General features: G+C 41.6%; 1 protein-coding gene across 4 annotated transcripts in view; it reads left to right on the top strand.

The window, feature by feature from the left end:
• The window catches only part of TIAM1 (TIAM Rac1 associated GEF 1), a 97,448-nt gene that overhangs the window by 58,096 nt on the left and 14,881 nt on the right, over window positions 1-24,471 (top strand). For 3 of the 4 annotated variants that reach the window (XM_065410873.1, XM_065410865.1, XM_065410856.1), the window contains 4 exons: window positions 7,790-7,893; window positions 18,948-19,127; window positions 19,645-19,713; window positions 20,405-20,530. In XM_065410873.1, the coding sequence (XP_065266945.1) occupies window positions 7,790-7,893; window positions 18,948-19,127; window positions 19,645-19,713; window positions 20,405-20,530 (479 nt within the window). Of the gene's footprint in view, window positions 1-7,789; window positions 7,894-12,422; window positions 12,513-18,947; window positions 19,128-19,644; window positions 19,714-20,404; window positions 20,531-24,471 lie in introns of those variants that run through there. The other variant, XM_065410881.1, reaches the window with a different exon arrangement.

Below are 24,471 nucleotides of genomic sequence, written 5' to 3'. Positions count from 1 at the left end.
ATGGTTCAGAGGTGCTTACAGAAGTTTCAGTAACACAATTTTACCTTGTTAAAGTGCTTGCAATTGCCATATGCATCTAAAGCATGGTGTTAAAAATGTTTAAAACTGAACAACACACACATTCTAATTGGGAAGATCTTAGATTAAAGCGGGAATAGGGTTTGGGACCTACTTCAAAGGTTGAGGTTTGGAGGCAAGCATTTAGAGCTCCTCCATCACTTTCCATCTCTTTAGACATCAGTGGAAGAAAGTATAAAAGGTTCTTCCAAAGCTCTTATTCTTCTAGCCCCTGTGCATTATTTGGTTTTTACTATCTGAAACTGGATTGAAATGTAAGTTAAATAGAGGTACATTTTATTATTATATCTGGGATTGTAGCTGTCTCTCAGATTTTTGGTTTCAGCTCTGTGACTTCTTGTCCAAAGCAATCAAGTGTGAAATACCCATTGACCTATTTATTTGTATCCTAGCTGATTACTGCCAGCTTGGCTGGCTGGATAAATCAGCTCAGTGGTTTCTATCACATGCTTTACTTATAGCATGTACACTTATATTTCTGTACTGAGCTAAAAGAAAATCCACCTAACACGGGAGTTTAACATTATTGGGCTCAGGATCTGGCTGGAACATTATGTTTATGTGGCTTTAGACGCTATACTTTACTGGAGCAATTTGCTGCATGTCATGCAGAGAGTGTGGGATGGAACTTTTACCAAAGGAGCTTTGGTAGATAATTCTGTTTATTGGGTCAATATTTTAGATTCTGATCCTTTTAGGAAGCCTTTAAAAATGTTGATATTAGATATTTTTTTACTGGTGTATGTTTGGAGGAGGGGGGTTAATAGAAAACCAAACCAAAATTCCAGCAATTTAAACCCCGTGGGACCCACTGGCTCTTAGCCACTCTTGTTTCTTTTGTGATTAATTAGGCTGACTACTAAGATTTTGATGTATAGCAAGGTGAAGAAGAGGCACATAGAACCTCTCAGGGGAAAATATGTGCCTGTTACAAAACCACAAAGATTTTCTCCTCTCACCTTTTAATTTTCTCCCAGGTTTTAATCTTCTATTCCCCCAGCACAGCCATTATAATTTTGTTTGAGAAGCACTTTACATGCTAGGACTCCCTCTGGAGACCCTCAACATTTTCCCCATAATTAGCTAAAACGACCACTCAAGGCCCTCTCCCTTCCCCAAGGATAGTGTCTTGCCTCTAGTCTACAACACACACTTCATCCAGTCCAGGGAGTGAGAGAATGGGGACTAGAAATCCAGAGGTAGGTCTCCCAAAACTCAGCATAGAGCATTGCCACTAGGTTAGTAAGATGCCCTAAAGGTTATTTTTTATCCATAATTTCTTGAGGCATTCCCTATTTCTCTTCTGCATAGTGAAACCATATGGCCTCCATGTGGAGATATGTGAGCTACTTCTTCATGTACTAGATTTTGGGGGTGAGGCTCTAAATATTCTTGTTTTGTATGAGATTACAGCATCAGAAGACATAGGACACACTATGCAAAATACAGGGACAACCAAGAGCCTTACAGATCACTTCATGTGGTATAGGGGGTAAAACAGGTATATCACTATTTTGAATGAATACATTCATTTTCCATTTATGAACCAGTTAAGTGTTCCTGAGCAGTCTGTGATTTGTCACTCTGCGAGCAGGAAAACCAGAGCCAGTTACCCTAGGATCTGAAAGATTCATATGTTGTAAAAACAAACAAACTGTTCACTGCATTATAAGACTCTCCATTTTTTTTCTTTCTGTCTTCTTCTCTTGCTGATTCCTCAGAGCAAGTAAATTTGGATTTCAGAGCAAGTTAAGAGTAACAGTGACCTTAGTTTTGTCTGGGTTATTTTTGTGAGGCAGACTTCTAATTTGAGGTGTCATGTAGCATGTTTAAAATACCTTTACTGGTTCTTTACATGATCTTAAAGTTTCAATAGGATTTACAGGATGATAATCTGAAGATTTTGCCCATTAGGCAGGGACCAGGTAAAGAAGTGAAGAGCCAGAGGAACAGATCACTATTACTGTTACAACCCTTATGATGTTAAACGTTGTGAACATACAATTTCAAAGGAAGTTTCTGGTGATTTGGTCTGTGTCTGCCAGCTGTGTTTAGAATTTTTGTTCTTCAGTCTTCCGAAACCCTTCATGTATCCAGTTGTACTGCTTTTTAACCAGTTAGAAAGCAGCATTGTTAACACTTCAGTTTTTAGACTGTAAAGCTCCGGGACCCACTTAAAAATTACCATTTTTTTCTGTAAAATCTCAACAGCTTTATTATGGATATACAGATCATCTGAGTGTGCATGTGGTGTTATCACTCCCCCTTCTAGCTCCATGCTTATTAGTTAGCATTACAGTAGAACCTCAGAGTTACCAACACCTCAGGAATGGAGGTTGTCCATAACTCTGAACATTACGGATTTCTGCCATGGAGCTGGGGGGGAGAGGGAGGGTTGGGGCTTTGGGCAGGGTCAGGGCTTCTGACCAGTGATGAGCTCCCAAAATCCTAAGAACCGGTTCCCTACCAGGTCCTTGGCGGCACTTCGGCGGCAGAGGGGTCTTCACTCGCTCTGGGTTTTTGGCGGCAGGTCCTTCACCTGGAGCAAGTGAAGGACCCGCCGCCGAAGTGCCACCAAAGACCCAGTAGGGAACCGCGCGGTGAGTACAAGCCCCACATGCCTGTCTCCCCCCCGCCACCCATCCATCCGACCCCAACCCACGTCCTGCCCCCGACTGCCCCCCTCAGAACCCACAACCCATCAACCCCCCCCTTGTCCCCTGACCACCCCCTCCCAAGACCCCCCCACCCTTACTGCCCCCCAGGACCCCGCCCCCTACCCAACTCGCCTCGCTCCCTGTCCCCTGACTGCCCCGACCCCATCATCCACCACCCCGACAGACCCCCGGGACTCCCACGCCTACCCAACACCCCCCCCCCCCGTTCCCCATCCCTTGACCATCTCCCCATAACCTCCACCCCCTCCAACCGCTTCCTACCCCTTATCCAACCGCTCCTCCCAGCCCCAGCTGGCCCCCTTACCAGGCTGCTGTGTAAGGATGCTGCGCAGCCACCGGAGCTTGCAGCCCCACCCCCTTACCCAGAGGTGAAAGTAACCCGGTGCGCCATACCGGGGCGGCCCAGCTTCCCCAGGGGGCGATTTAAAGGGCCTGGGGCTCCCAGCAGCGGCTGGAGCCCCAGGCCCTTTAAATTGACACCAGAGCCCCACTGCTGGAGCCCTGGGGTAGGGCTGCGGGGCTCTGGGGGCTATTTAAAAAGTCCGGGGCTCCCATTGCTTCTACCGCCCCGGCCCTTTAAATAGCCTCCGGAGCCCCGCCGCCGCTACCCCAGGGCTCCGGCTGCTCTGCAAGAGGGGGTGTAACAGGGGAGGGGCCGGGGGAGCCTTGGCCTCCCCAGCTGGGAGCTCAAGTAGGCCAGACAGGACGGTCCCTCAGGCCGGATGTGGCCCGCGGACCGGAGTTTGCCCGCCCCTTTAGGAACCGGTTCTACACCGGCTTCTAAATTTAGCAACCGGTTCTTGCGAACTGGTGCGAACCGGCTACAGCTCACCACTGCTTCTGACCCTTGTGAGCACCAGGGCTCAGGGCTTTAGATCTGGGGTAAGCGCTGCGGCTTGGGGCTTCAGCCCCGCAGCTTCATTCCTGGCTTTTGCCCTGTGGGGGGCACTGGGGCTCAGGGCTGCCCACGGCTCCAACCCCGGTTTCAGCTGGGGCGGGGGGTGCGCCAGGGCTTGGGGCTTTAGCTATGGTGGGAATGCTAGGGCTGAAACCAGCACTCCCCTCATAGCTAAAGCCCCAAACCCCCAGCACCCCCCGCAGGGCCGAAGCCCTGAGCCCCAGTGCTCCCAAGGGTAAGAAGCCCTGACTTCCACCTCCTGCCCGGAGCCCTGACCCCCCCTCACCCTGTGACTGCAGCCTTAACCCCCAACCTGGCTGAAGTCCTGAGCCCCAGGGCTGAAGCCCTGAGGCAGTAAAATATTTGCCGCCCTCCCCCCCCCCCCCCTTTTTTTTTTTTTTTTTTTTTTTTGGTCTCCGCTGCTACCTGATACCCTCTGGAACCGGAAGCTGTCCAGTTGACCAGTCAGTCCGTAACTCTGGTGTTCGTATCTTTGAGGTTCTACTGTAGGTATGAGAATTCTGTGCTGGACCTGGACCTTGACAGTTTCCCTTTAATTTAATTTTTTTTAAACCAAACTCTTCTTATGCATCGGGTAAAACAAACAGAGCGAAATCTCTTACAAGCAGTCCTAAAAAGGACAGCTATTTTTGTGGTCATTGTTACCCTGGTTTGGCAAGATACTTGAGCACATGCCCAACTTTTAAGCATCAGAGCAGTCCTGTTGATCTTAATGGGATTACTCATGTGCTTAAAATGAGGCATGTTCTTAGCTACCTTGCTGCCCCTTTGCTGTTTCCTGGATTTCTCTTTCTAATTCCTTCATAAAAAGTGAAGCCACTTTGCTGTCTTCATTAACAAGTTGTATATGCCTAGACTGTCTCCAGTTACAGCAAAAGAGAACTTAGTACATTGTCCTTATAGAGCTCCATTAATAGCTAAATAAAGATTTTCAGGATATGAATAAAACAATGCAATGAACCAACAGTAAGGGGACCGTAACTGCAATGTATTTAGATAGATATTGTAAGAACATTCAACATTACTGAGTTCAGTGGCAAAGTATAACTACCAGCAGATAACCCTATTAATGAGACATTGAGTTTGACAGCCTAAGACTTTTGAGTGAAAGAACAATGCAGAATATGCATTGTGTGACTGTTCATTAAGATGTAAGTGAAAGACTGCTGTCTGTATTGGGTAGGAGTGTTTATACTGCAGGAAGTAGATTAAAGAGGTGTCTGACTAGTAACAGGAAAAGAAGCCCTGATAGCTATAAAAGGCATGCTGTTCGTTGGCTTAGGCTGAGACATAATTGTGGGCTGCATTTCACACTGCTTATAATGTATAATTAATCGTAGGGGACAAACACAGGCTGCTCACACCAAATTCATGATATTCTGCACATTTCCCTTTTTTTTAAATGGATATTTTAGGGGATTTAAGAGTTTTGCTAGATATTAGTAAAGGAGTCTGAAAGTAATAAAAGTTGATGGACTAAACTGTAGAAATGAGAGGCTCAGCACAGATTTAATTTCTTAGAAACCAAACACTTCCACAAATGCATTTCATTATCATCTATCTTAACCCATTAAACCAGACCTTGTCAAGATCGAGATCTTAGATTTTTCAGCGCAATGGAGATAGGCCTCCATGGGAACCTCCCATATGAACCTCCTCTCTGCTATTTTTGAATATTTTAATTCAAAGGTCACTCAGCTCTGTACTGGTTTCTACAGGTTGGTGCAAGTTGGAGCCAAACCAGCAGGGTCACGTTTTCTGAATTTGGTTCAGATATAACTCAGGATGGGGAAAATCTTGCAAGATCTTGCAAAGTTTTTGCTGGTTGTGGCTAAAAGTTTGAGAGATGTTTTGATGAGATTTTGGCACTCTTGAACCCAGGCCCAAAGTCAAGTATGAATTGTCTTCAAATGAGAACTAGAAAGCCTGCCCTAACATGCCTTCTTGGCCCAACTTTAATTTTTTAGCAAAACACTCATAATAGCAACTGTACTAACTTTAACTTTCTGTGAACTTCAGTGAAGGGCCAGCAGAATTGAATTTTCTGATATGTCTAGTAAATTTCTTAAAATACATCTCTATTTCCAGATACAATAATGAATTCCACTTCAGTACACCCACAGAATAAAGAAATAGACTTGACAGGGGAGATTTTGAGCACACTAATCACTACAATGGCTTGCCATTCACTCTGAATCAGAACACCCAAACAGTCACCCATAATCTTTTCGCTCAAACCCCCACTGAATACAGCTGAGAAATATCAACGGCATAAATCTATTTTGTAATCGGTATGTGCTTTCTGTTGTTTTCTTATTTACAACATGAGAGCTACAATAGTGCCAATATTGGTCTAGGATGAAAACATTATCAAATATAGAAGAAAACTGTAAATCGAAACATCTTACAGAAAATACCTAGTAATTTAAGAGAGCTGCTCATATCCCCTTTGGGATCAAAGAAATAGATAATAGGTTTTTCCAGCATGTTGCATATAACTAGAGCATAATTTTTTGTCGGACTGCTGAAAGGTTAAAAACTGGATTACTAATGCCACACACACAAAAAGGCTAACATGGGATATTCACAATGTTTTTTTCTTCCTTTGATATTCTTTGTTGTTGTTTCATTGCTTATTGATAGATTATTCTTTAGGTAACTTATATAATGTAAAAACCCATATGCTATAAAGAACAATACAGACTACATATAAATAGTAGCCCCAATTCATGCAGGTGGACCCTTGCACCTGTGCGGCACACTGCTGATATTAATGGGGCTCAGTGCAGGCAACAGGGGTCTGTCCATGTTCATCTGATTTGCAGGATTGTGACAACCTTGAATGAACTTGTAGTTATGAGTTAATGGGGAAAAAAGTTAAAATCTAGACACAAATACTCAGCTTCTCTGGAGTGTCTGTTTAGTCTGGCACAAAATTCCAGAGCAGCAGCACTCAAATTGACTTGGGGTTTGGAAAGATTTTCCTGTCTCTGGTGCCGTTCATTGCCTCGCTGAATACTGTTACATTATTCCTGTTAGGGATCGTTTTTATCCCAGGCTCATAAAGGTGCTTCTGAAAAGCAAATGAGTTGCCTTTAGATTTCCGTGAGATCCATGAATGTCATATATGAATAATTTTCTTAAGGAGGAAACTTCTGGTACGCCTCCATTCTCCCCTCCAGTTAGAACACCGTAACTGTTCATTCCCCTGTTAGATAGCTAGAAAGCTAACGTATGTAAAATTTGGCTTTCCCAGAGGCATAAGACATGTTTACTTACATTTCTACTCACAGCTGCATGAGTCAAAGGCACACATTGCTTTAAGTATATGAGTAGTCCTACTGACTTCAGTGGGACTACTTGTGTGCAAAAATTACGCATGTGCTTAAGAGTTCGTGGTCTTGGGCAGTACCTGCAAAGGAATCTTTATGGGCTGTTGTATCAAAAATGTAGTTCTAAGACTGCCAAGATATAGATTAATGCAGTTACTTTAGTATATTGCATACGGAAAGATGCAATTGTCAATTAATAGTATAACTTAAAAAATCCCTGTAAAAGTATTTTTGATTCTAACATTAAAAGAAATGTAAAACTATAAACTGTAATTTATTAAACTCTTCCAATATAAGGCTGTGTGGAGGAAATGTTAACTAAGGCCTTGATCCTGGAAAGACGCACTCAACTTTACATGAGTAGTCACAATGAGCTCAGTGGAATTGCTCGAGTATAAAGTTAAGCACAGGCCTTTGTAGGGCTGGAGCTTTATAAAACCTAATCTCAACATGGAACTTGGCCTTAACTCTGCATCAACTTTTGTGGCTTCTAACTTCAATCAGGCCCATAACATTATGTGATTAGTGTTTATAGTTCAATCAAATTTCATATGTGGCCATGAAACCTTTGTGCTCAAATCCCTGTTTAGGCCCTGCTCCTGCAGTGAGCTGAATGCTGCTAGGCCCCTGTGCATCCAAGGAACCACTGGCACAGACGCCTGCCGAGCTCATTGCAGGATGAGAATCTGAATGTTCATGAAAGCTCATTATTCACTGCTCTAAACTTTTCACATTTTGCATAACCCACTATTTTGTTTCCACATACATGTCAATTTTGGCAGGGCACACGCTTTTTAGCGAACAAGAAAGCAGTGCTGAGGCAGCTCCAGAAGAAGCAGAAGTGCCTGATTTGGAGTCCTCTGATGAGACAGATAGGATGAGCAAGGTGAGAGATTTTCATTTTCACATTACAAAGACCTAAAGTGCAGTAGAGTCACAGCTGACATGCTGACTTCACAGCTGTGCATGATTAGAGCATCTTCCCTAGGAAAATGTTGATCTTACTTTTAAGGTGTTTACAAGTGATACAGAGTGTAACAAATTACAGCCTTGATTACAGCACATCAACACCTGTTGAGTAAGAGCTGTGTTCTGGATCCATGAGGGGTAAAGAGTAGACCTGGTTCTGATCTTCTATGGTGTGTGATAATGCTTTCAGATATTAAAATATAGCAACTCTATCACTTCCTCCCCTTGGGCAGGTGAGCTGAATGCATTTCCAGATTGATTTATCACATTTTCCTCCCCTTTTCTCTTTAGTAACTTCCAAAGGTGTGAAGCACAAAAGTTATATTATTGCCTTAAATCAATAGTATAGTTTACATGTTAGCAGCTTAAATGCAAAACTAATTACAACCAATCTACCTTTGATTAAAGCAGAACTGTCCAATTATAGTTAACAGGCTGCACAAATAGATTGCTAATTGCTGTCTATTAAGGGATGAGTTCTGGCATGGTTTGGTAGTTTGTTCTAGCTGTGGTAATCGTGAATACTGCACAAAATGATCTGTGGAGATTAGTGTTCTCTGAAGCTGAATCAAGTACATATGGTAAGATTACTTTAAAAGGGCTGGCTGTATGTTATATTTTAAGTACTTGCTGCATAATTGATGCTGTGTTAGTAACCCAAGCTCTACAGAATTCACTGTGCAGCGAGTATAGACTATGTAGGACTGATCTCATTGAGTCTCTGTGTCTCCTCCCCGTGCTTATTCGCTTGCTCACTCTCTCTATATCTATTTCTGTGGTTTCCCATCATTTTGTTTTAGTTGAAAATGTGTCTTGGTGAGTCATAAACCGATCCCCCAAATATCACTATTAGGTTATCATAGTTGAAAGGAAGGAAAAAGCCCCTGGCCTCTTGTTTCCTGATCCCTTATGTCATACTAGCTTGTAGCCTTTCCTTTGATAGATAGGAGAAAGCATTCCCATGCATGAAACATACACAGAACTTGTATGTAAAGCAGAAGATTATCTTTAAACTTCGTCTCTAGATTTTCCTAGGGAATCATTTTATAGTAAGTATAAAATTTATATTTTTCAAAAGTGGGGGAAGTACTAATGTGTGTGGACTTTTTATTTATTTATTTATTTAAAATTTAAGTGTGGATACCTGCATGATTTGTAACAAGGTCTGAAATGAATGTTTCTTTACAGAAAAACGGTCCACATATTGATGGTATCTATTGCTAACTTGGCTATGGATACTCTTGCTGTGGTTGGATTTTCTGTAGCTTTTAAAAGTTTTATGTATGAATTATGTAAGAGGCTGCGATGTCCCATTTCACACTTTGCTTCCGTGAACCATCAGCTGTCTAAAGCAAGGTATATGAATTGTATGATGAGCCCTGTGCTTTGACTGTGTTTTAGTAGTTATTACACTTCTGACAAGAGAGTAAGAACTGTAACTAACTTGTACATTTAATGAGTGCAGACTTTCAATGAGGTGGAAATTTTATTTTGTGTAAATGAAACATTATCACCTGTTTTGCATTTTCTAATATTTGGAAATGTGTATCTTTGAAGGAACCTCTCATTATACATAACTTATGTGATTCATGGGGGAGACTTTTTGAGTTCAGTGTTTTGTTTTGTTTTTTCCCCTTAAACTTTTTTTTAGTCTTGAATCAAAAGGCTGGGAGGGATGTGTGTGTTTTTCAATACAGAATATATTTATAGTGACAACAAATTAATCTTTTAACTTGCTAACTCGACTTTCCCTGTTTATATATAGAACAACTCTGTATTCTTTACAATTCTCCCATGCTCTTGAATTTCAACAAAACTTAACAATAGTTCTGTTAACGCCAGAGAGAATGCTAGTAAATGTGCAGCGTAAGAAGCTGCACTGGAAAGGGGGCTCTGACTTTTGTTCCTAATTCCTCTTTATAGTTGTGCTTTGCTTCAAAATGTCTTCTGGATCACTGGGCATTTAATTAGCTGATGGTAGAGCCTGTTAATCTGTTCTATGAAGGTACCCTCACCACACGTCGTCCTCCTAAAATCCCCTGGAAGTCATTTGCAGGAAAGGTGTCTTCTCCATGCTATTGCCACCTCCTTCCAACCCTAATGAGATTATGAATCATGCTCACATCATCAGCCTTAACTTGCACTGACTGTCTCTGTACGCAGTGAAATGCACCTGGAGGAAGTGGGGAGAGGAAAGAGTTTGAAGGCAGTGGTCAGTGGAGATGCTATTTGAGCATGGCTACTATGAGAGGCATGGCTGTAACCTGCAAAGAATTCTGCAAAACTTGAGCTTGTTCCCTTTTTACGTAACTGACTTGATAAAGTAGACCTGAGAGTCCCCCCTGCTGTTGCCAGCTCCCCCCGCCTTCTCCAGCAACCCCTCACCCCTTGTTTTCTAACCTTTAGACAGTATGTTTTTTCCTGATGATATTAAAATAGTTCGAGTACGCCAGGTGTGAATTTTGAATGGAAAAAACAAGCAGGAGAAACTTCTAGGCTCCTTTCATATATCACTAAGAAGGGGGAAAGGACACAAGGTGTGTTTTTTGCCATTTCCTAAGCAGGTCTCCATTAAATTGGGAAGAATTAGAACAAAACCTCATTATTTCAATGGAATTATCCTGCTGTAAACAGCAAGAGATGGGATATCTTAAAATTGTGCTAGATAAAGCATTAGAAAATACATTATAGAAACAATCCTTCATAGGAAGAGGGAATTAACTGATAGGTCTGGTGTTTTTAATCTCTAAGGTTGGGTGTGTTTTTGAGATTCTAATCGCTCTTCTTTCTTTTAAAAGTTAAGGCAGCCCATGTACAGCTGGCTTTTAGTGAGCTCAGTATCTCCCAATTGTAAAGATGTAAATATTGGCAAGCTCCTATGCTTATATATATAATATTTTTTTTTAAACAAAAGTTGCACTAGAGAAAGGCCAAAGCCCCTCTAAGCCAAACTCCTTTGAATTTCAGTGGGTTGTGCACATTTATAGACTGTCTACATGAGCACATTTGTTGTCAAACCCTTTTTGTCAGTCAGGGATGTGGGAACCCTCCCGTGATATAAGTTTCACTGACAAAAGTGTCAGTGTGGACAGTGCTACATTGGTGGCTGCTATCCTACTGACATAGCTACTGCCACTTGTTGGGGGTGGTTTTCTTATGCCGGTAGTAGAGCTCTCTCCTGTCGGCATAGAGCGGCTACACAGGCGACCTTACGGCGGCACAGCTGCCGCTGTACAGTTGTGCCACTGTGAGGTCTGTAGTGTAGACATAGCCTCAATTTCTAATCCAAGATCTGTATGAGAATTTAAACCACTTCTAAGTAACATCTTTGTCAGTCATCCATCTCTAGTTTAACAGGATACCATGTAGCTGACTTACTAGTGTAAGTTTTATTTAACAAAAACTAGCCTTCGTAATTATCTGCTTATTTGCTTAAAGTGTGCTAATTTATATAAATTTAACACACTTGGTCTGGAGGTTAAAACGTGTAGAGGCAGGTTCTCAATATCGCACAGCAACAAAAGCTTAAGTATTTTGCACATTGTAGCCCTCATGACACATTTACTGTGGTGATCAGGTCAGTAGCGCTTTGTTTAGTGATCTGCCACATTCCCCACTTGTGGATGTGTTTAAAAATCTAATGAGTTGAAATGCTACTGGATGTTCATTTCCTTTTTTCTAATTTAAGACCTGTCTCTTGAAATTAAAACTAATTACCTTGCAGCTGTGCTTAAGGTACCATGCACTAATGACTCTGTATGCATGTCATTTACCAAACGTGTTCTGTGAAGATGAATCTTCTTTTGCAGTGTTAATGAAAACCAAAACTATCTATTGATACAAATCCCTCAACACATGTAGAAGTTGAGGTAAAAGGATTGAAATGGGGATTTCTTAAAAAGCAATTTAAGGTTTTCCAATAATCTAACTGGCTTTTTAAAGTTGTCTAATTGGTGAGTGCTGTCTGCCCTGATGTTTAATAATCTTATGAAGTACAGGTTGCAGCCAATCAGCTGATACTAATCCACAGGCAATAGACATTTATATTCCACTGTCAGCTTCCCCTCTGCACGTTTCAGCCATTTCTTGCAGGAGTTCTCATATGACCGTTTCATGAAAGGGAGTCTTCAGAAGTGACTTCACTAGTTAGAGCTGAGAATTAAATTCTCATTGATCTATTGAAAGAACGAGACCTACAGCAAATGACAACAGGAGCAGAGTCTTGCAGAAGTGCAGTAGCTGCCCTCTCATTAAAATACAGGGGAGGATGTTTTCTGTGCTTGTGTCTCAAGTAAGCAGCATGGAATATGAGGAAAGAACACTTGTCTGGAGCAGGAAAGAATTTCATATCAGCTGAATATGGAAAGAAATGTGGATTTTTTTTTTTTTAGTGTATTTGTTACTGAAAATGCTGAGTAACAGCATTTTCACAACAATATCTTTCCAATGATGTCAGCTTTTTGGAGAGTTAAACGTAAACCCAGGAACAAAGGCATGGAGAGGTCCTGTGATTCTCTTTATCACATGCTGCATTTGGTGAGCAGATCTACTGTTGTGCAGTGTAACTAGATTAAGCAATTAGCCTAATGTAGCCTCATGCTGTAGTAATTTTAAGAAGTTTCTAAATGTGATACTAAGTAAATAGTAATGCTTATGCCCACAGAAGGTTGGTTTTTTTGTTGTTTGTTTGTTTTGTTTTTTAGCATATGCAGTCCACGTAACAATTGAGGCCAAGCCTCGGTGGGATTTGCCTGAAGTTTTTTGTTTAGATTTTGGAGAACAGTTTTTATTTAAAATGTCCATTTTTGGGTAGAGGTGTTGAGTGCCCTGAAGGACCACACTTGACTACACACACTCACCCCTATATATATATTTTTTTTAAATGGGGACTGGCAGAGGAAATTGCAGTCCTCTCTCAATTAGAGAACAATCAGCCAAAACACCAATTGTTTCAATGATGTCAGCATGCTCAACTTTTGAGGAAATGCTCCTGCCCAGGAAGGATGTGAGATTAGTTTACCTGCTGAGCTCTTTGCGGGATGGGGGTGGTTTTTGTTTAATTGGTGTGCACAGACCTAGCACCCAATCCTACAAACCCTTGTTTGCACCAGTAATTCCATCATAGTCACTACTTGGGATCACTTTTGTGAGTGAAGGTTTGCAGGATTGACCCCTAAATATGATGCAATAGTTTCCTTGACTTAAACGAACACACCCTGAACTGGTCTCTCACTACACCAGTGCTTGGTAGGGAACAGATCTGGAATTGGAAGGTAAAGGGAGCTAGCTGTTTATCTGTCTACCAAATTACTCTGTTCTCTTCCCTCTAAATCTCTAGGCAATTGGATAATGGTGACATTTTAATAAAGTGTTTAAGTAAAATCTGCACTGTATCATAACTAACACTACTTTAGCTGGCTGTAAAGTGTGTTTCTTTCAGCCTGTCACTATTTACTTTCTCTAAATAAGATATTGGCAGAGAACTCCTTTCTAAAGGTGCATGCAAAAAGATGATTTGATGCCTCTGCCTTGAGCAAACGTGAACAAGTTCATGAATGTCAGTGGCCTTGAGATTTGTAATTTGTCTGTTGCAAAGCATCAATTTTAAATAACTTATATTTTAAATCTGGTAAAAATACAACTTGATGTGAGGAATCCAAATTGCAAAGTAGAAGTGCTGTTAGATGACACCTGACATGACTGAAGTTTGTGACTGGTCATCGCCTAAAGCTTCCATATGTGAAGGGGGAAAAAAAGTACAAATCCATGCCTTATTGTGGGCCAATATTTTGGAACATAGGAATTGTTACACCATCCTCCACTAGAATAGTGTCAGACTAAGGCATTTAAACTATAATGAGCACTTCACTTAAATGAGCATTTAAAATTGCTATCTAGTAGTTCATGATATTAAAGGCTTTCCCTGTTCTTTATGTAGTCCATCTTTTCTAATGACTTAATGTGAACAACTTCTATGAAAGGCATGATAACCCATAGTTAAAATGATACTGCCTTGATAGAAATAACTTCTTTCCAAATGAGATGCTGAAATGGAAGTGGGGAAAAATCAAATTTGTAGATAGGTAGAAACGTACATTTAGGTCCACATATAGCCCCAATCACGATAGTCTCTTTAATGTATTTATCCTCATAGCACTTCCTTACATCACAGGAGTGGTATTATCTCCATTTTACAGATGGAGATGTGAGCGACAAAGAGGCTAAGGGCTTGTCTTTGCTGCACTGTTAGCTTGAGCTATCTACTGAGAGTTAACTCCTCTGGAGTGAGCTAGAGTGAGAACGGTCACACTGCAAAATAACACTTGAGTAATAGTGTGTTTGGATTAGCAACTGTAGCTGAGCCCTCACTGCATTACTTGCTTGAGCTTCAGCAGCACTATAGCTTCAATCCACACCCCTTGATGGGCCAGCTACCTTAAGTTTAAAGCACCACTTAATTCAAGGTGGAGATTTTTGTGTACGCACATAAGTCAGGTTGGGGTGACCTTTGAGATATACCTCAAGCTAATCCTGAAGTGAAGACCAGCCCTATGTGACTTTCTCAAGGTCACACAAGAAGCATATGGCAGAGCAGGGACCCAGGTCCTAGGATAGTGCCCTAATCACTGGACCAGCCTTCCTCTCTGAGGAATTTACCTTATTAAATACAGTGACCCAGAATGGTCTAAACTTAGGCCTGCTTCACCACTTCTTAAGCTGCCAGTTCCCTACAGCCCTGATTCAACAAGGCACTTTAGCATATGCTTAAGTTCCAGTAAAGTTCTAGAATGAAATCCTGGCCCCAGTGAAGTCTGTGGTAAAATTTCCAGTGACTTCACCGGGGCCGGGATTTCACCCCAAGTGCTTTGCTGAATTGGGGCTGTCAGGCTTGATCCTACCCCAAATGGAGCAGGATCAAACTCTTAGTGAGCATAGATGGAGTGAGGAACAAGAGAGCCCACAATCGATAACTCAGTTATCTTGCACCATAATCATGCTATTATACAACTGTATTTAATCAGCAGTAAAATACTGCAGGGTCAAAAGAGAGGTTACAGACTACCCAGGAGCTGAATTAGAAGCAAATTAGTCCTACTCTCATAATTCAGGTAGAACAGATAAATTGCTACTCTGTTCTATACTACTTGATCTCAACTACTCAAGATGAATGTTATTGCTGTAATAATCAAACTCCAACCAAAAGAGATTTTCTTCAGCCATTCATATTTCCTGTAAGTCAGCTGTAAACTGTTGATCACTTAAATGTGCATATTACAGAAAATGCCACCTTTGTGTAATTACTGACTAAGTAATTACTGATCTAATACATAGCAGTTTTATGCTTGGATGGGTGCTGGCAGCCATAAAGTAGCTGTGGATGAAGCAACTGTATTGTTCCAGGAAAGTCCTTACCAAGTGGAGATAATGCTCCTTTTGGATTTCGTGGCACTATGCTTATAGAGGTGAATTAAAGGGAAGTAATGGCTGTACATAAGCAGAATGGCTATGGGACAGGGACCCTTTCAGCATTAGGTCACCAGTCCATATCTGGCCTAGGTCAGTAGTAGCTGAAATTCATTCCCACCTGCCAGTTGTTTGGCCTATGTTAAATGAGTTGATGGTATCCCTTCACCTCCTGGTGGGCAGGGCTCCTTCTCCTAAGTGGCTTCTCTGCTCATTCTCTACAGAGACTGTGAATGCATTTTCAGTGAACCCTTAATGCAGATTGAAGGGGCATAGAGACTGAATTACTCTGACCCCAGAGTTTCCTCCAACTCTGGATTAAGGAACAGCAAAGTGGGGAAACTTGAGCAGCCACTGTCTAATATACCATACCATCTCACTCGCTACACATTCCTCATTCCACCCTGCCTCCTTCCCTCTTCTTATCTCCTCTTAAACCCTCTCCTTGTTATGTTCCACCCAGGCTTGCTCCTGTTTCCTCACTCTGCCTCTTTTATATTGTCCCATATGATTGGAACAACCTCAGAATCAATGTACATCAACTTCTTCCCAGATTTCTGGCCTCAGACTTCTAAAAATGCCCACAACCCAGGGAGCATTCTAGATTTGCCCACAGTATGCAGTGTGGATTGACCCTCTTCTCTCCTCCCCCCGATGTCTTTAGCAATATAAATATGCTTCCTAAAGAAAAGCTCATTTATTAGTTGGTAATGGAGCAAAAACATGTTTTGTTTCCAACTTGATGCATCAACACACCATAGACTACTAACTAATACTGCAATTTGATAACTGCAGAGATTTTTCCAAAAGAACCTAAGGGTCACCCAAATACCGAATGAATTTCACCCTCTATATGCAGTGACTGGAAAGTATCCAAAATAAATTAAAACAAAAAGGACAGGTTTTTTAATGTCAGTAAATCTTAATGTATCAACTAGAAATATAAGCTGCATTGTTAGAATTAAACTGAATGTTTTTAGAAACACTTTTCCCCCTTTTACTGGGATTTTTATAGCCAACAACAAAATAGACAGCAAATTATAACAATGTATAAGGCAGTGCTAATACCTCTTTCCCATGAAAATAATCTGACTAGGACCCACTTGCTGTTTTATACCAAGGTGAAATGAAAAAACAATAGATGTAGAATAGTCAGGCTAGATGCCTTCAACAGCATCCATATTATTCTTGCCGTGATCACCACACTTTACAAGACATTGTGCCATTCTTTCTCCCAGGGACCACATTTATTACACTCCTGCATTTGGTTTGTGCTCTCCTTTAACACTATCAGCAGGTACAGAATTGGACAAAAGCAGTTTAAAACAATGGTGGGCCACTTACATCAGCACAACTGCCAGTGACTCTACCCTAGTTGTAGTGATGGTGGGGATATTTGAGTAAAGAAAGGCTAGTAAAGATATCCATAAAGACACCTGTGCAGCTCTCTTGAGCATTACTCTGCACAGATGTAACTGAGTGGAACTTTGTAAACAAGTCTGAGGCTCAAGAATAATAGACTGATGCTCTCCTGTATCTGTGTTGGCTCTGCAGTGATTACAGGAGGTAAAAAGCATAAAAAAATTCACTTCTATCATCAGATATGACTATGGTGCCTTTTTTATTTTTTGAATAAAACTGCACTTTCCTAGGGGTGGGAGGAATGGGGGAGTTGTGAACTCTACCAGAGAGAGGGTGAATCCTACAGTGATGAAAATGGTACAGTTATGCAATGCTTAATTTTTATTTGAGGTTTATTTAAAAAATAAATACCCCTTGCACAATGCTTAGGGCTTACGTACATAATCTTAAAGACAATTATCTATCACTCCATCTTTTGTAGAGCTGAAGGGAGATGGAATAGAGCAGGGAGAACAGGAGTAACCCCTCCAAACCACCATTTTCCCAGGGTACACTCCAACCCCCTCCAGCATCAGACCTTGCATTCAATAAAAAGGCCAATAAACCTGGCATCTGAATTGTCAGTTGAAGCAAGTTACGAGTTGAGGGGGAGCCCCACTGAGAATGCCCTGCTTGTAGCCCTCTTGCATTTAAATCTAGGACTGTTTCTTCAAGTGCCTCGGAATAGAGTGGGACAATTTGATTCTCTAACATATTAAACTGATCCCTTGTTAACTGGAATATTTGAATAATTCAATTACCATTATATTATTCATCTTGTGGTAGTGCTTAGAGGCTCGGGCTCCCCCACCATGCTGCATGCAGTAACTACAAATTGTAAAGATGTGTATGCTCAAAGAACTTTTGTCTAATTAGATACAATCAGTGTGACAAACAAAAGGAGGGGAAGGAAAGTGGACACAAGTAACATCAGTAAATCACAGGGTTAGGCAGCTAATTGCATGACTTGAAGGTTTCATTATTGTTTGTTTGGTATTGCGGCAGCACTTAACGCTCCCAATCATGTAGCAGTATCCCATTGTACTAGATGCTATACAGACCAGTGCAAAGATGATCTCTGCCCCAAAGAGCTTACAATCGAAGTCCGCTTAAGCATCATGACACGGCTGTATTTTAAAATCTAAGCTTTAGACATTCTTAAAGGTTCAATTAAAAATAAAGTCGGAGACAGTCTCAGGACATGGCCAAACGCCACGTCCATGTTTTACTTGGATGTTGTAATTCCTTTCCCTTGTCCCCTGCTCTTCCCGCTTTCTTTTAGAATTTAATTTCTTTAGAGCAAGGACTGCCCCTCCATTAGTGTTTGCACAGTGCTTAGCGTGTTCTGAGTGCTACCAAAAACAAATTACAAAAATGTACTTTGTCATTTTTAGCGACTGTTCTGTGATCTGAGACTTCTGTTTTGTACTTGCCCATACTTTTTGGGCCAGAGACTTGTTAGTGGTCTTACGCAATTCCCTTGCTGTACAGTTGTGGCACTGTCTAAATATACTTATTTTACAGGCTGTGGTCATTATGTGACATGTCACTCTGAATTTCTAAGAACAATGCATCTGGGGTTCTTCATAACAGGGGTCCTGATTCTCAGTTAGTACAGAATGACAGCTGCCCACAGCCAGGTGTGGTCCCTCATCCTTGGCTCTCCAGGCCCCATGGGAGTTAGTGTAGATTCCCTGCCTTTCTGATTTCCACCGCCTGCATAAACTCCATAACTGAGCTTATAACAGCAGAGGATCCGGCATTGTAGAGTTTGGTTTCACCATGCTGGCTCTTCTTCTCCCTTTCCCCAATGATCAGGGACGCAGGTGGTGTAGGAGGTAACTATTCCTGTACAAAAGGAGAAATTTCTAGTTTAAATCTTTGGCTGCTTTAAGGTCACTTTGCACTGTGTATGCTGTGGACAGTGAACTTGGCAGACTGAAACATCCAGCCCTGGATGATAAAACCTCCGATACAGAAGCACAGCACACTTCTTAAAGTTACATTAGTACATACAACATGTACGTGGGGTATACAATAGCAGAATTAGAGTTCAAATTGCTCCTACTTTAAAACAACTAGGCGTAATGTTTTCTCTTTTTAAAGAGTACAGAACAAGTTGCTGCATTTTGTCGCAGTCTACATGAGATGAATCCTTCTGATTCGAGTTTGCATCCTCAAGAATTTACAGGGCCTCAGCTGTCCACCATGAGACAACTTACAGATGCTGATAAACTGCGCAAGGTTATTTGTGAATTGCTTGAAACAGAACGCACCTATGTCAAAGTAAGTTACGTTTTGTCTACGTTTTTCCTTTTCCTTCCAGAGTTTAACTTCTAAAAAGTTAAAGTTCTGCAATATTTTTTGTACCATGAATAAAAAAATAAAAACTAATTTACTAGACTAGTGGCAAGTTACCTTTTACAGTAAGACTTCTCATCAATTTTAATAGCAGCATCCAAAATACACTAGATATTTTAAAACTGAAACAACTTTGAGTTTATTTATTTTTTTTAAACAGTGGCATGAATCTTATTTGGTTGGGATACAGATAAATATTTTCAGACAAAATCGCATATCGTAGTTTATAAGTACCGGTAATCTAAATTGTTCAACTTTTTTTTAATGTCTTAAATTTCACTAAAATAGAATATACTCCTGTCTTATACAAGACCGATGAAAGACCTAGAGATTACATCAATGGTGTTAAGGAGAGGATCTTTGTCACTGTAACAGTTTGAGAGAGGTACTTGGAGGAAATGACATTAAAGAGTATTTTCTTTATTTTTGTATTTATTTTAAGGACTTAAACTGTCTAATGGAAAGATACCTGAAACCTCTACAAAAAGAAACTTTCCTCACTCAAGATGAGGTACGGGAACTGTTGCCATAGTGCTGCCAGATTCTTTGTTTGACTCTTACTGTCTGATATAGGAAGGAATGGAAGGAGCCATGAATGTTAAACTTACTTAGGAACATTTTTAAATGGACTGACGCTGACTTTAAAAATACTGATCAGTGTTGTCTGATCTTCTGATAACAGCCACACTACACTGTTGGAGTTTAAGGCCATGTCTACACTACAAAATTATGTCGACCTAACTTGTCAGCATACAGCCACCGCAGTTATTAAATCGCTTGGGCACACGCTTGGCTCCATGTGTCAGCAGTGCGTGTCCTCACCAGGAGCGCTCATTTTGATTGTATTGTCAGTATAGGGCATTGTAGGATGGTTCCTGAAAGCCAGTAACAATCGACGTAAGCAATGCAGTGTCTACACTGACTCTGCAACAACCTAATTACTCAACCGTGACTTTGTGCCGCTCGGGGAGGTGGTGTTACTAAATTGGCATCGAGAGGCACTTCACTTAAATTTGGCTCCTGCTGAGGTAAAGGCACTTCCACAGCTAGGTTGAGGCAAGGCAGCTTACGTTGTCCTAACCCTTTAGCGTACACCAGGCTGAAGAAAAGCTAAGTGCTAATGTTCTGTAAATTGGGACTGGCTGGAAAGTCATCTAAATTGAGATTTTTTAAGCATATTAAACTTTTTTCTCTTTTATTAGCTCGATGTTCTCTTTGGGAATTTGACTGAAATGGTAGCATTCCAGGTGGAGTTCCTGAAAACTCTGGAAGATGGAGTGAGGCTGGTGCCAGACCTGGAAAAGCTTGAAAAAGTTGATCAATTTAAGGTAAACATTTTATTTAAACGCTGGCTGAGTGTCTAAAGCAAACTTAAATAAGGTTTATGGCATACTTACTGTACAGTATTTTTGCACTGCCAAAATGTACTGCAGAAGTAGTCCTCTTTAACCTTGTATCAAACCAGTTTGACTACCAGGACTTATTTTGTAAGAACACATTTTAAGATTTTTACATGAACTTGTGTTGCCTACCACCATGACTCCTTGAAACTAGAATATCACACTGTAGCTATAGTTCATGTTGCATTTAGCTTTATAGATCAATGCCACTCAGCAAAAGCGTGATATTTACCTCTTTGTTAGATTTCATGTTTCAAACTCTGAGGAAAAGCTAGTGGCAGAAATATAATTGCATAAAACCTTAGTACTGACCAGCCTAAATTGCCAGTTCAGGGAAGTCACTGGGGAAATGGTTTTGAACTGTAAATTGTATTCTGTACTCGGCAGGCTCTTAATGCACATGTAGGCTGGAATGGCAAGCTATTGAATATAATGCTGCTTTTGAATCTTAATTTCAAATACTTTGGGGGAGAGGTAGAAATCTTAAAGGGAAGAAACCCAAACCGAATTAAAAATAAATGGGGAAAGACATAGTGGGGAAGGGTTGGTTGCTAAATGAATAATGAATACCACCACCACTGTAATTGGATCCATCTATGGCAAGTAACTCATGTAGTGTTGAAATTAACACAACCCAATGCATCTCCTCCTGGTCCTTTGGCTCGTTTCAGCACTGAGCTTGATAAAAGGACGAGATGTCTTGGTGAATAATAATCCCACTGGGTTTGCTCCTCCAGGAACATGGATGAATTGAAGAGCTTGTGGACGAAGTCTCTCTTTTTTGGTTTTGTTCTGGATTGCTCATTTTAAATTGGCATTAGTCTCACAACCTACCGCTATGGTTAATCATTAGAAAATAATTTTGTTCTTTAACTAAGCATACTGAAACGTTGTGCTGGGCAAACTGGACTTTCATTGATGAATAGGCCTTGCCTCCTGCAGTCCCATGTCTTGCTTATGGACTCAAAAATGACTTTATATTGAAGCAAATTTGCAGGATCGATCAAACTTGTGTACTCCACGTATTGCCATACAGCTCAGAGACCTGAACCCTCTTTGAGGTAGACATCGAGCAGTTAGTCATTCCATATGTGTAGTCAGCGCTACATCCTGAGCATAAAGTGTTTTGACTTTGTGAGATAGTGACACTTTACACAAAGATCTGGCCTTCCTTCCATACATCATTATATTCAAAAGCAGCGTTCCATGCTCTTTGGCCAGGTTTCCACGATGAACAAAAACAGCCCAGCACACTGTACTATCAAACTCTCCATTGACACGTGAAGGGTTGCACGTCCCAATCGTACCTGATGCCATCTGCGGAGCTGCCCCAGAGACTTGTGTATTTGCAGGATTGAGCCAGAGCTGAGCTTCTCTACAGAAGGCCTGGTGTGATGCCAATAACCATGGTCTCCCTGATTGGTGCAATGGTCTTTAGTAGACTCTGTATGCTGTTACTGAAGCATCTACACTACATTCTCACAGTAATCCGTTTGTGCATTGAACTGATGGGGGAAGTGAACTGACAAAGAGAAGTGTAACATATTGGAGAGGACTGTCCTAAATATTTTTGTGTGGCTTTTCTTGTTTTTGTTTTGTTTTTGTTTTTTTTCCCCACCACGTGAAACTCTTATTTGTTCTCTTTTTACACTGGACAGAGAACAGAATATTGACAATTTATTCCTATCTACCTTTATAAAAGAGTAACTCAAGTAGCCAAACAGATCAGGTTCCCTAATAATAAAACGAGACTTCAGGAGTAAGTAACCATTGCTTTCTCCATGGAAGTAAACACTTTATGAATCCCGTAGATGTTGCTGCATAAGAATTTAATGGTACATATGAAATCAAGATTATAGGCGTAGACTTAATAGAAGATAATTAAAAAATATTAACATATCTAGCAGTGATGAATAACCCCTCCACCCACTTGACGGGGGCGGGCAAACTTTTTGGCCTGAGGGCCGCATCGTGTTTTGTAAATTGTATGGAGGGCCAGTTAGGGGAAGGGGTCGTAGCCCGGCCCCCACCTCCTATCTGCCCCCCTCCCCTGGGACTCCTGCCCTATCCAACCCCCCCCCCCCCCACCCTGTTCCCTGACTGCCCCTCTGGGACCCTGCCCCATCCACACACACCTGGCTCCCTGTCCCCTGACTGCCCCTGGACCCCCGCCGCCCCATCCAACCCCTCCTCTCATTCCTGACAGCCCCCCCGGAACCCCTGCCACCCCAGCCAACCCCCCCTTCTCACTGCCCCCGGAACCCCTGCCACCCCATCCAACCCCGTTTCCCCCCCAACCACCATCCACACCCCCGCCCTGACCACCTCCCCAAACTCCCCTTCCCTCTATCCAACCCCCCCTGCCCCCTTACCGTGCTGCCTGGAGCACCGGTGGCTGGCGGCACTACAGCCATGCCGCCAGGCTGGAGCTGTGCCGCCCGGCTGGAGCCGGGCCACGCAGCACAGAGACCGGGTCAAGCCAGGCTCTGCAGCCGCATTGCCCCAGGAGCTCACAGCCCTGCCGCTCAGAGCATTGTGCTGGCTGTGGAGCGAGCGAGCTGAGGCTGTGGGGGAGGGGGAGAGGGGACATCAGGGGAGAGGCCAGGAGCTCGGGGGCTGGGCAGGACGGTCCTGCGGGCCGGATGTGGCCTGCGGGCCGTAGTTTGCCCACCCCTGCACTTGACACTCGGCAGATGAAGGGGGAAATAACTAATCCAGCACACTCTATAAACACCCTAATATAGCTAGGCTTGGCAGAATTTTACTTTTTTTTTTTTTAATATAATTTGATGGATAATATCTATTTTAAGTATTTTTTTCAATTTTTCTTTTATTTCTAATTTCAGTTGTGCAGAATTAGGGGGTTTAAGCTTTTTGTTTTTTCCAAAGACTTTGAATTTATTTCAACATCCACAATTGTGGGGAAATTATGGAGGGTCAGATAATAATTATTTAATGACAGATCTTAATATTCAAAAAACTGTCAATATTATACGTTCAAAATTTTAGCCTTAAATCACTCTTAAGTTCTCCAGCAGCATTTTTCTGACTTTGCCTATCTGTAAATTTCAATTCTCATAGATGGAAATGTTTTCATTTGATTTGTATATACACTGACACTGACGTTCATCATTTACCGTTAAAAATCGAATCCTTCCAAGCCTAAATATGGCCCAAGAAGGAGGATTTTGTGGGTGAATAATGGAAAAAAAATGGGACTTGGGAGATCAGAGTTAAGTTCTACTACATATTTCCTGTGTGACCTTAAGCAAAGTACATAGCTTCTCTCTGCACTGGTTCCCTAGTTGTAGAATGGACCTAATACTTGTCAATTTAGATTTTAAGTTTTTTCTTGGGGCAGGACTTCCTTACTACGTGTTTGTATAGCACAATCGGGCCCTGATCTTGGTTGGGTTTCTGAGCATTTCTGTAATACAAATAGTATTTGGGGAGGAGAAGACAAGTCCCTGCTCTGAAAATAAAGCTGTCTGAGGATGGGGGTGGAGGGAACAGACTGCAATATACATAATATTTGATCACTTTCAGCTATATATTTAATAGTTGGTGTATAGTAACTACAGCAGATTACAGAAGTTAGTTTTTGCTCATTAAACATATGGAAGTATTTAGGTTCCAAATAAGCCCATGAAAAAGAAATTTGCACATTAAAATTATATATACAATATGACACATTCTAGATCAACACCAATTTAAACAGGAAACCATCAGTTCTACAGTAGATTATATAGAACAGGTAGAAAAGAGTCTCTTATTCATGAATCTCTGACCTGCTGTTCGTCTCCGGCTACCTGGTGAGGAATTCCCCCTCACCTAATCTTCTGATTACTGAATGTTCCTGGGCAGGATGA

This window comes from Emys orbicularis, chromosome 1 (genome assembly GCF_028017835.1).
Source record: "Emys orbicularis isolate rEmyOrb1 chromosome 1, rEmyOrb1.hap1, whole genome shotgun sequence".
Classification (NCBI taxonomy): domain Eukaryota; kingdom Metazoa; phylum Chordata; order Testudines; family Emydidae; genus Emys; species Emys orbicularis.
The sequence above is the reverse complement of the archived record's forward strand: the minus strand, read 5'-3'. Positions and strand labels throughout refer to the sequence as shown.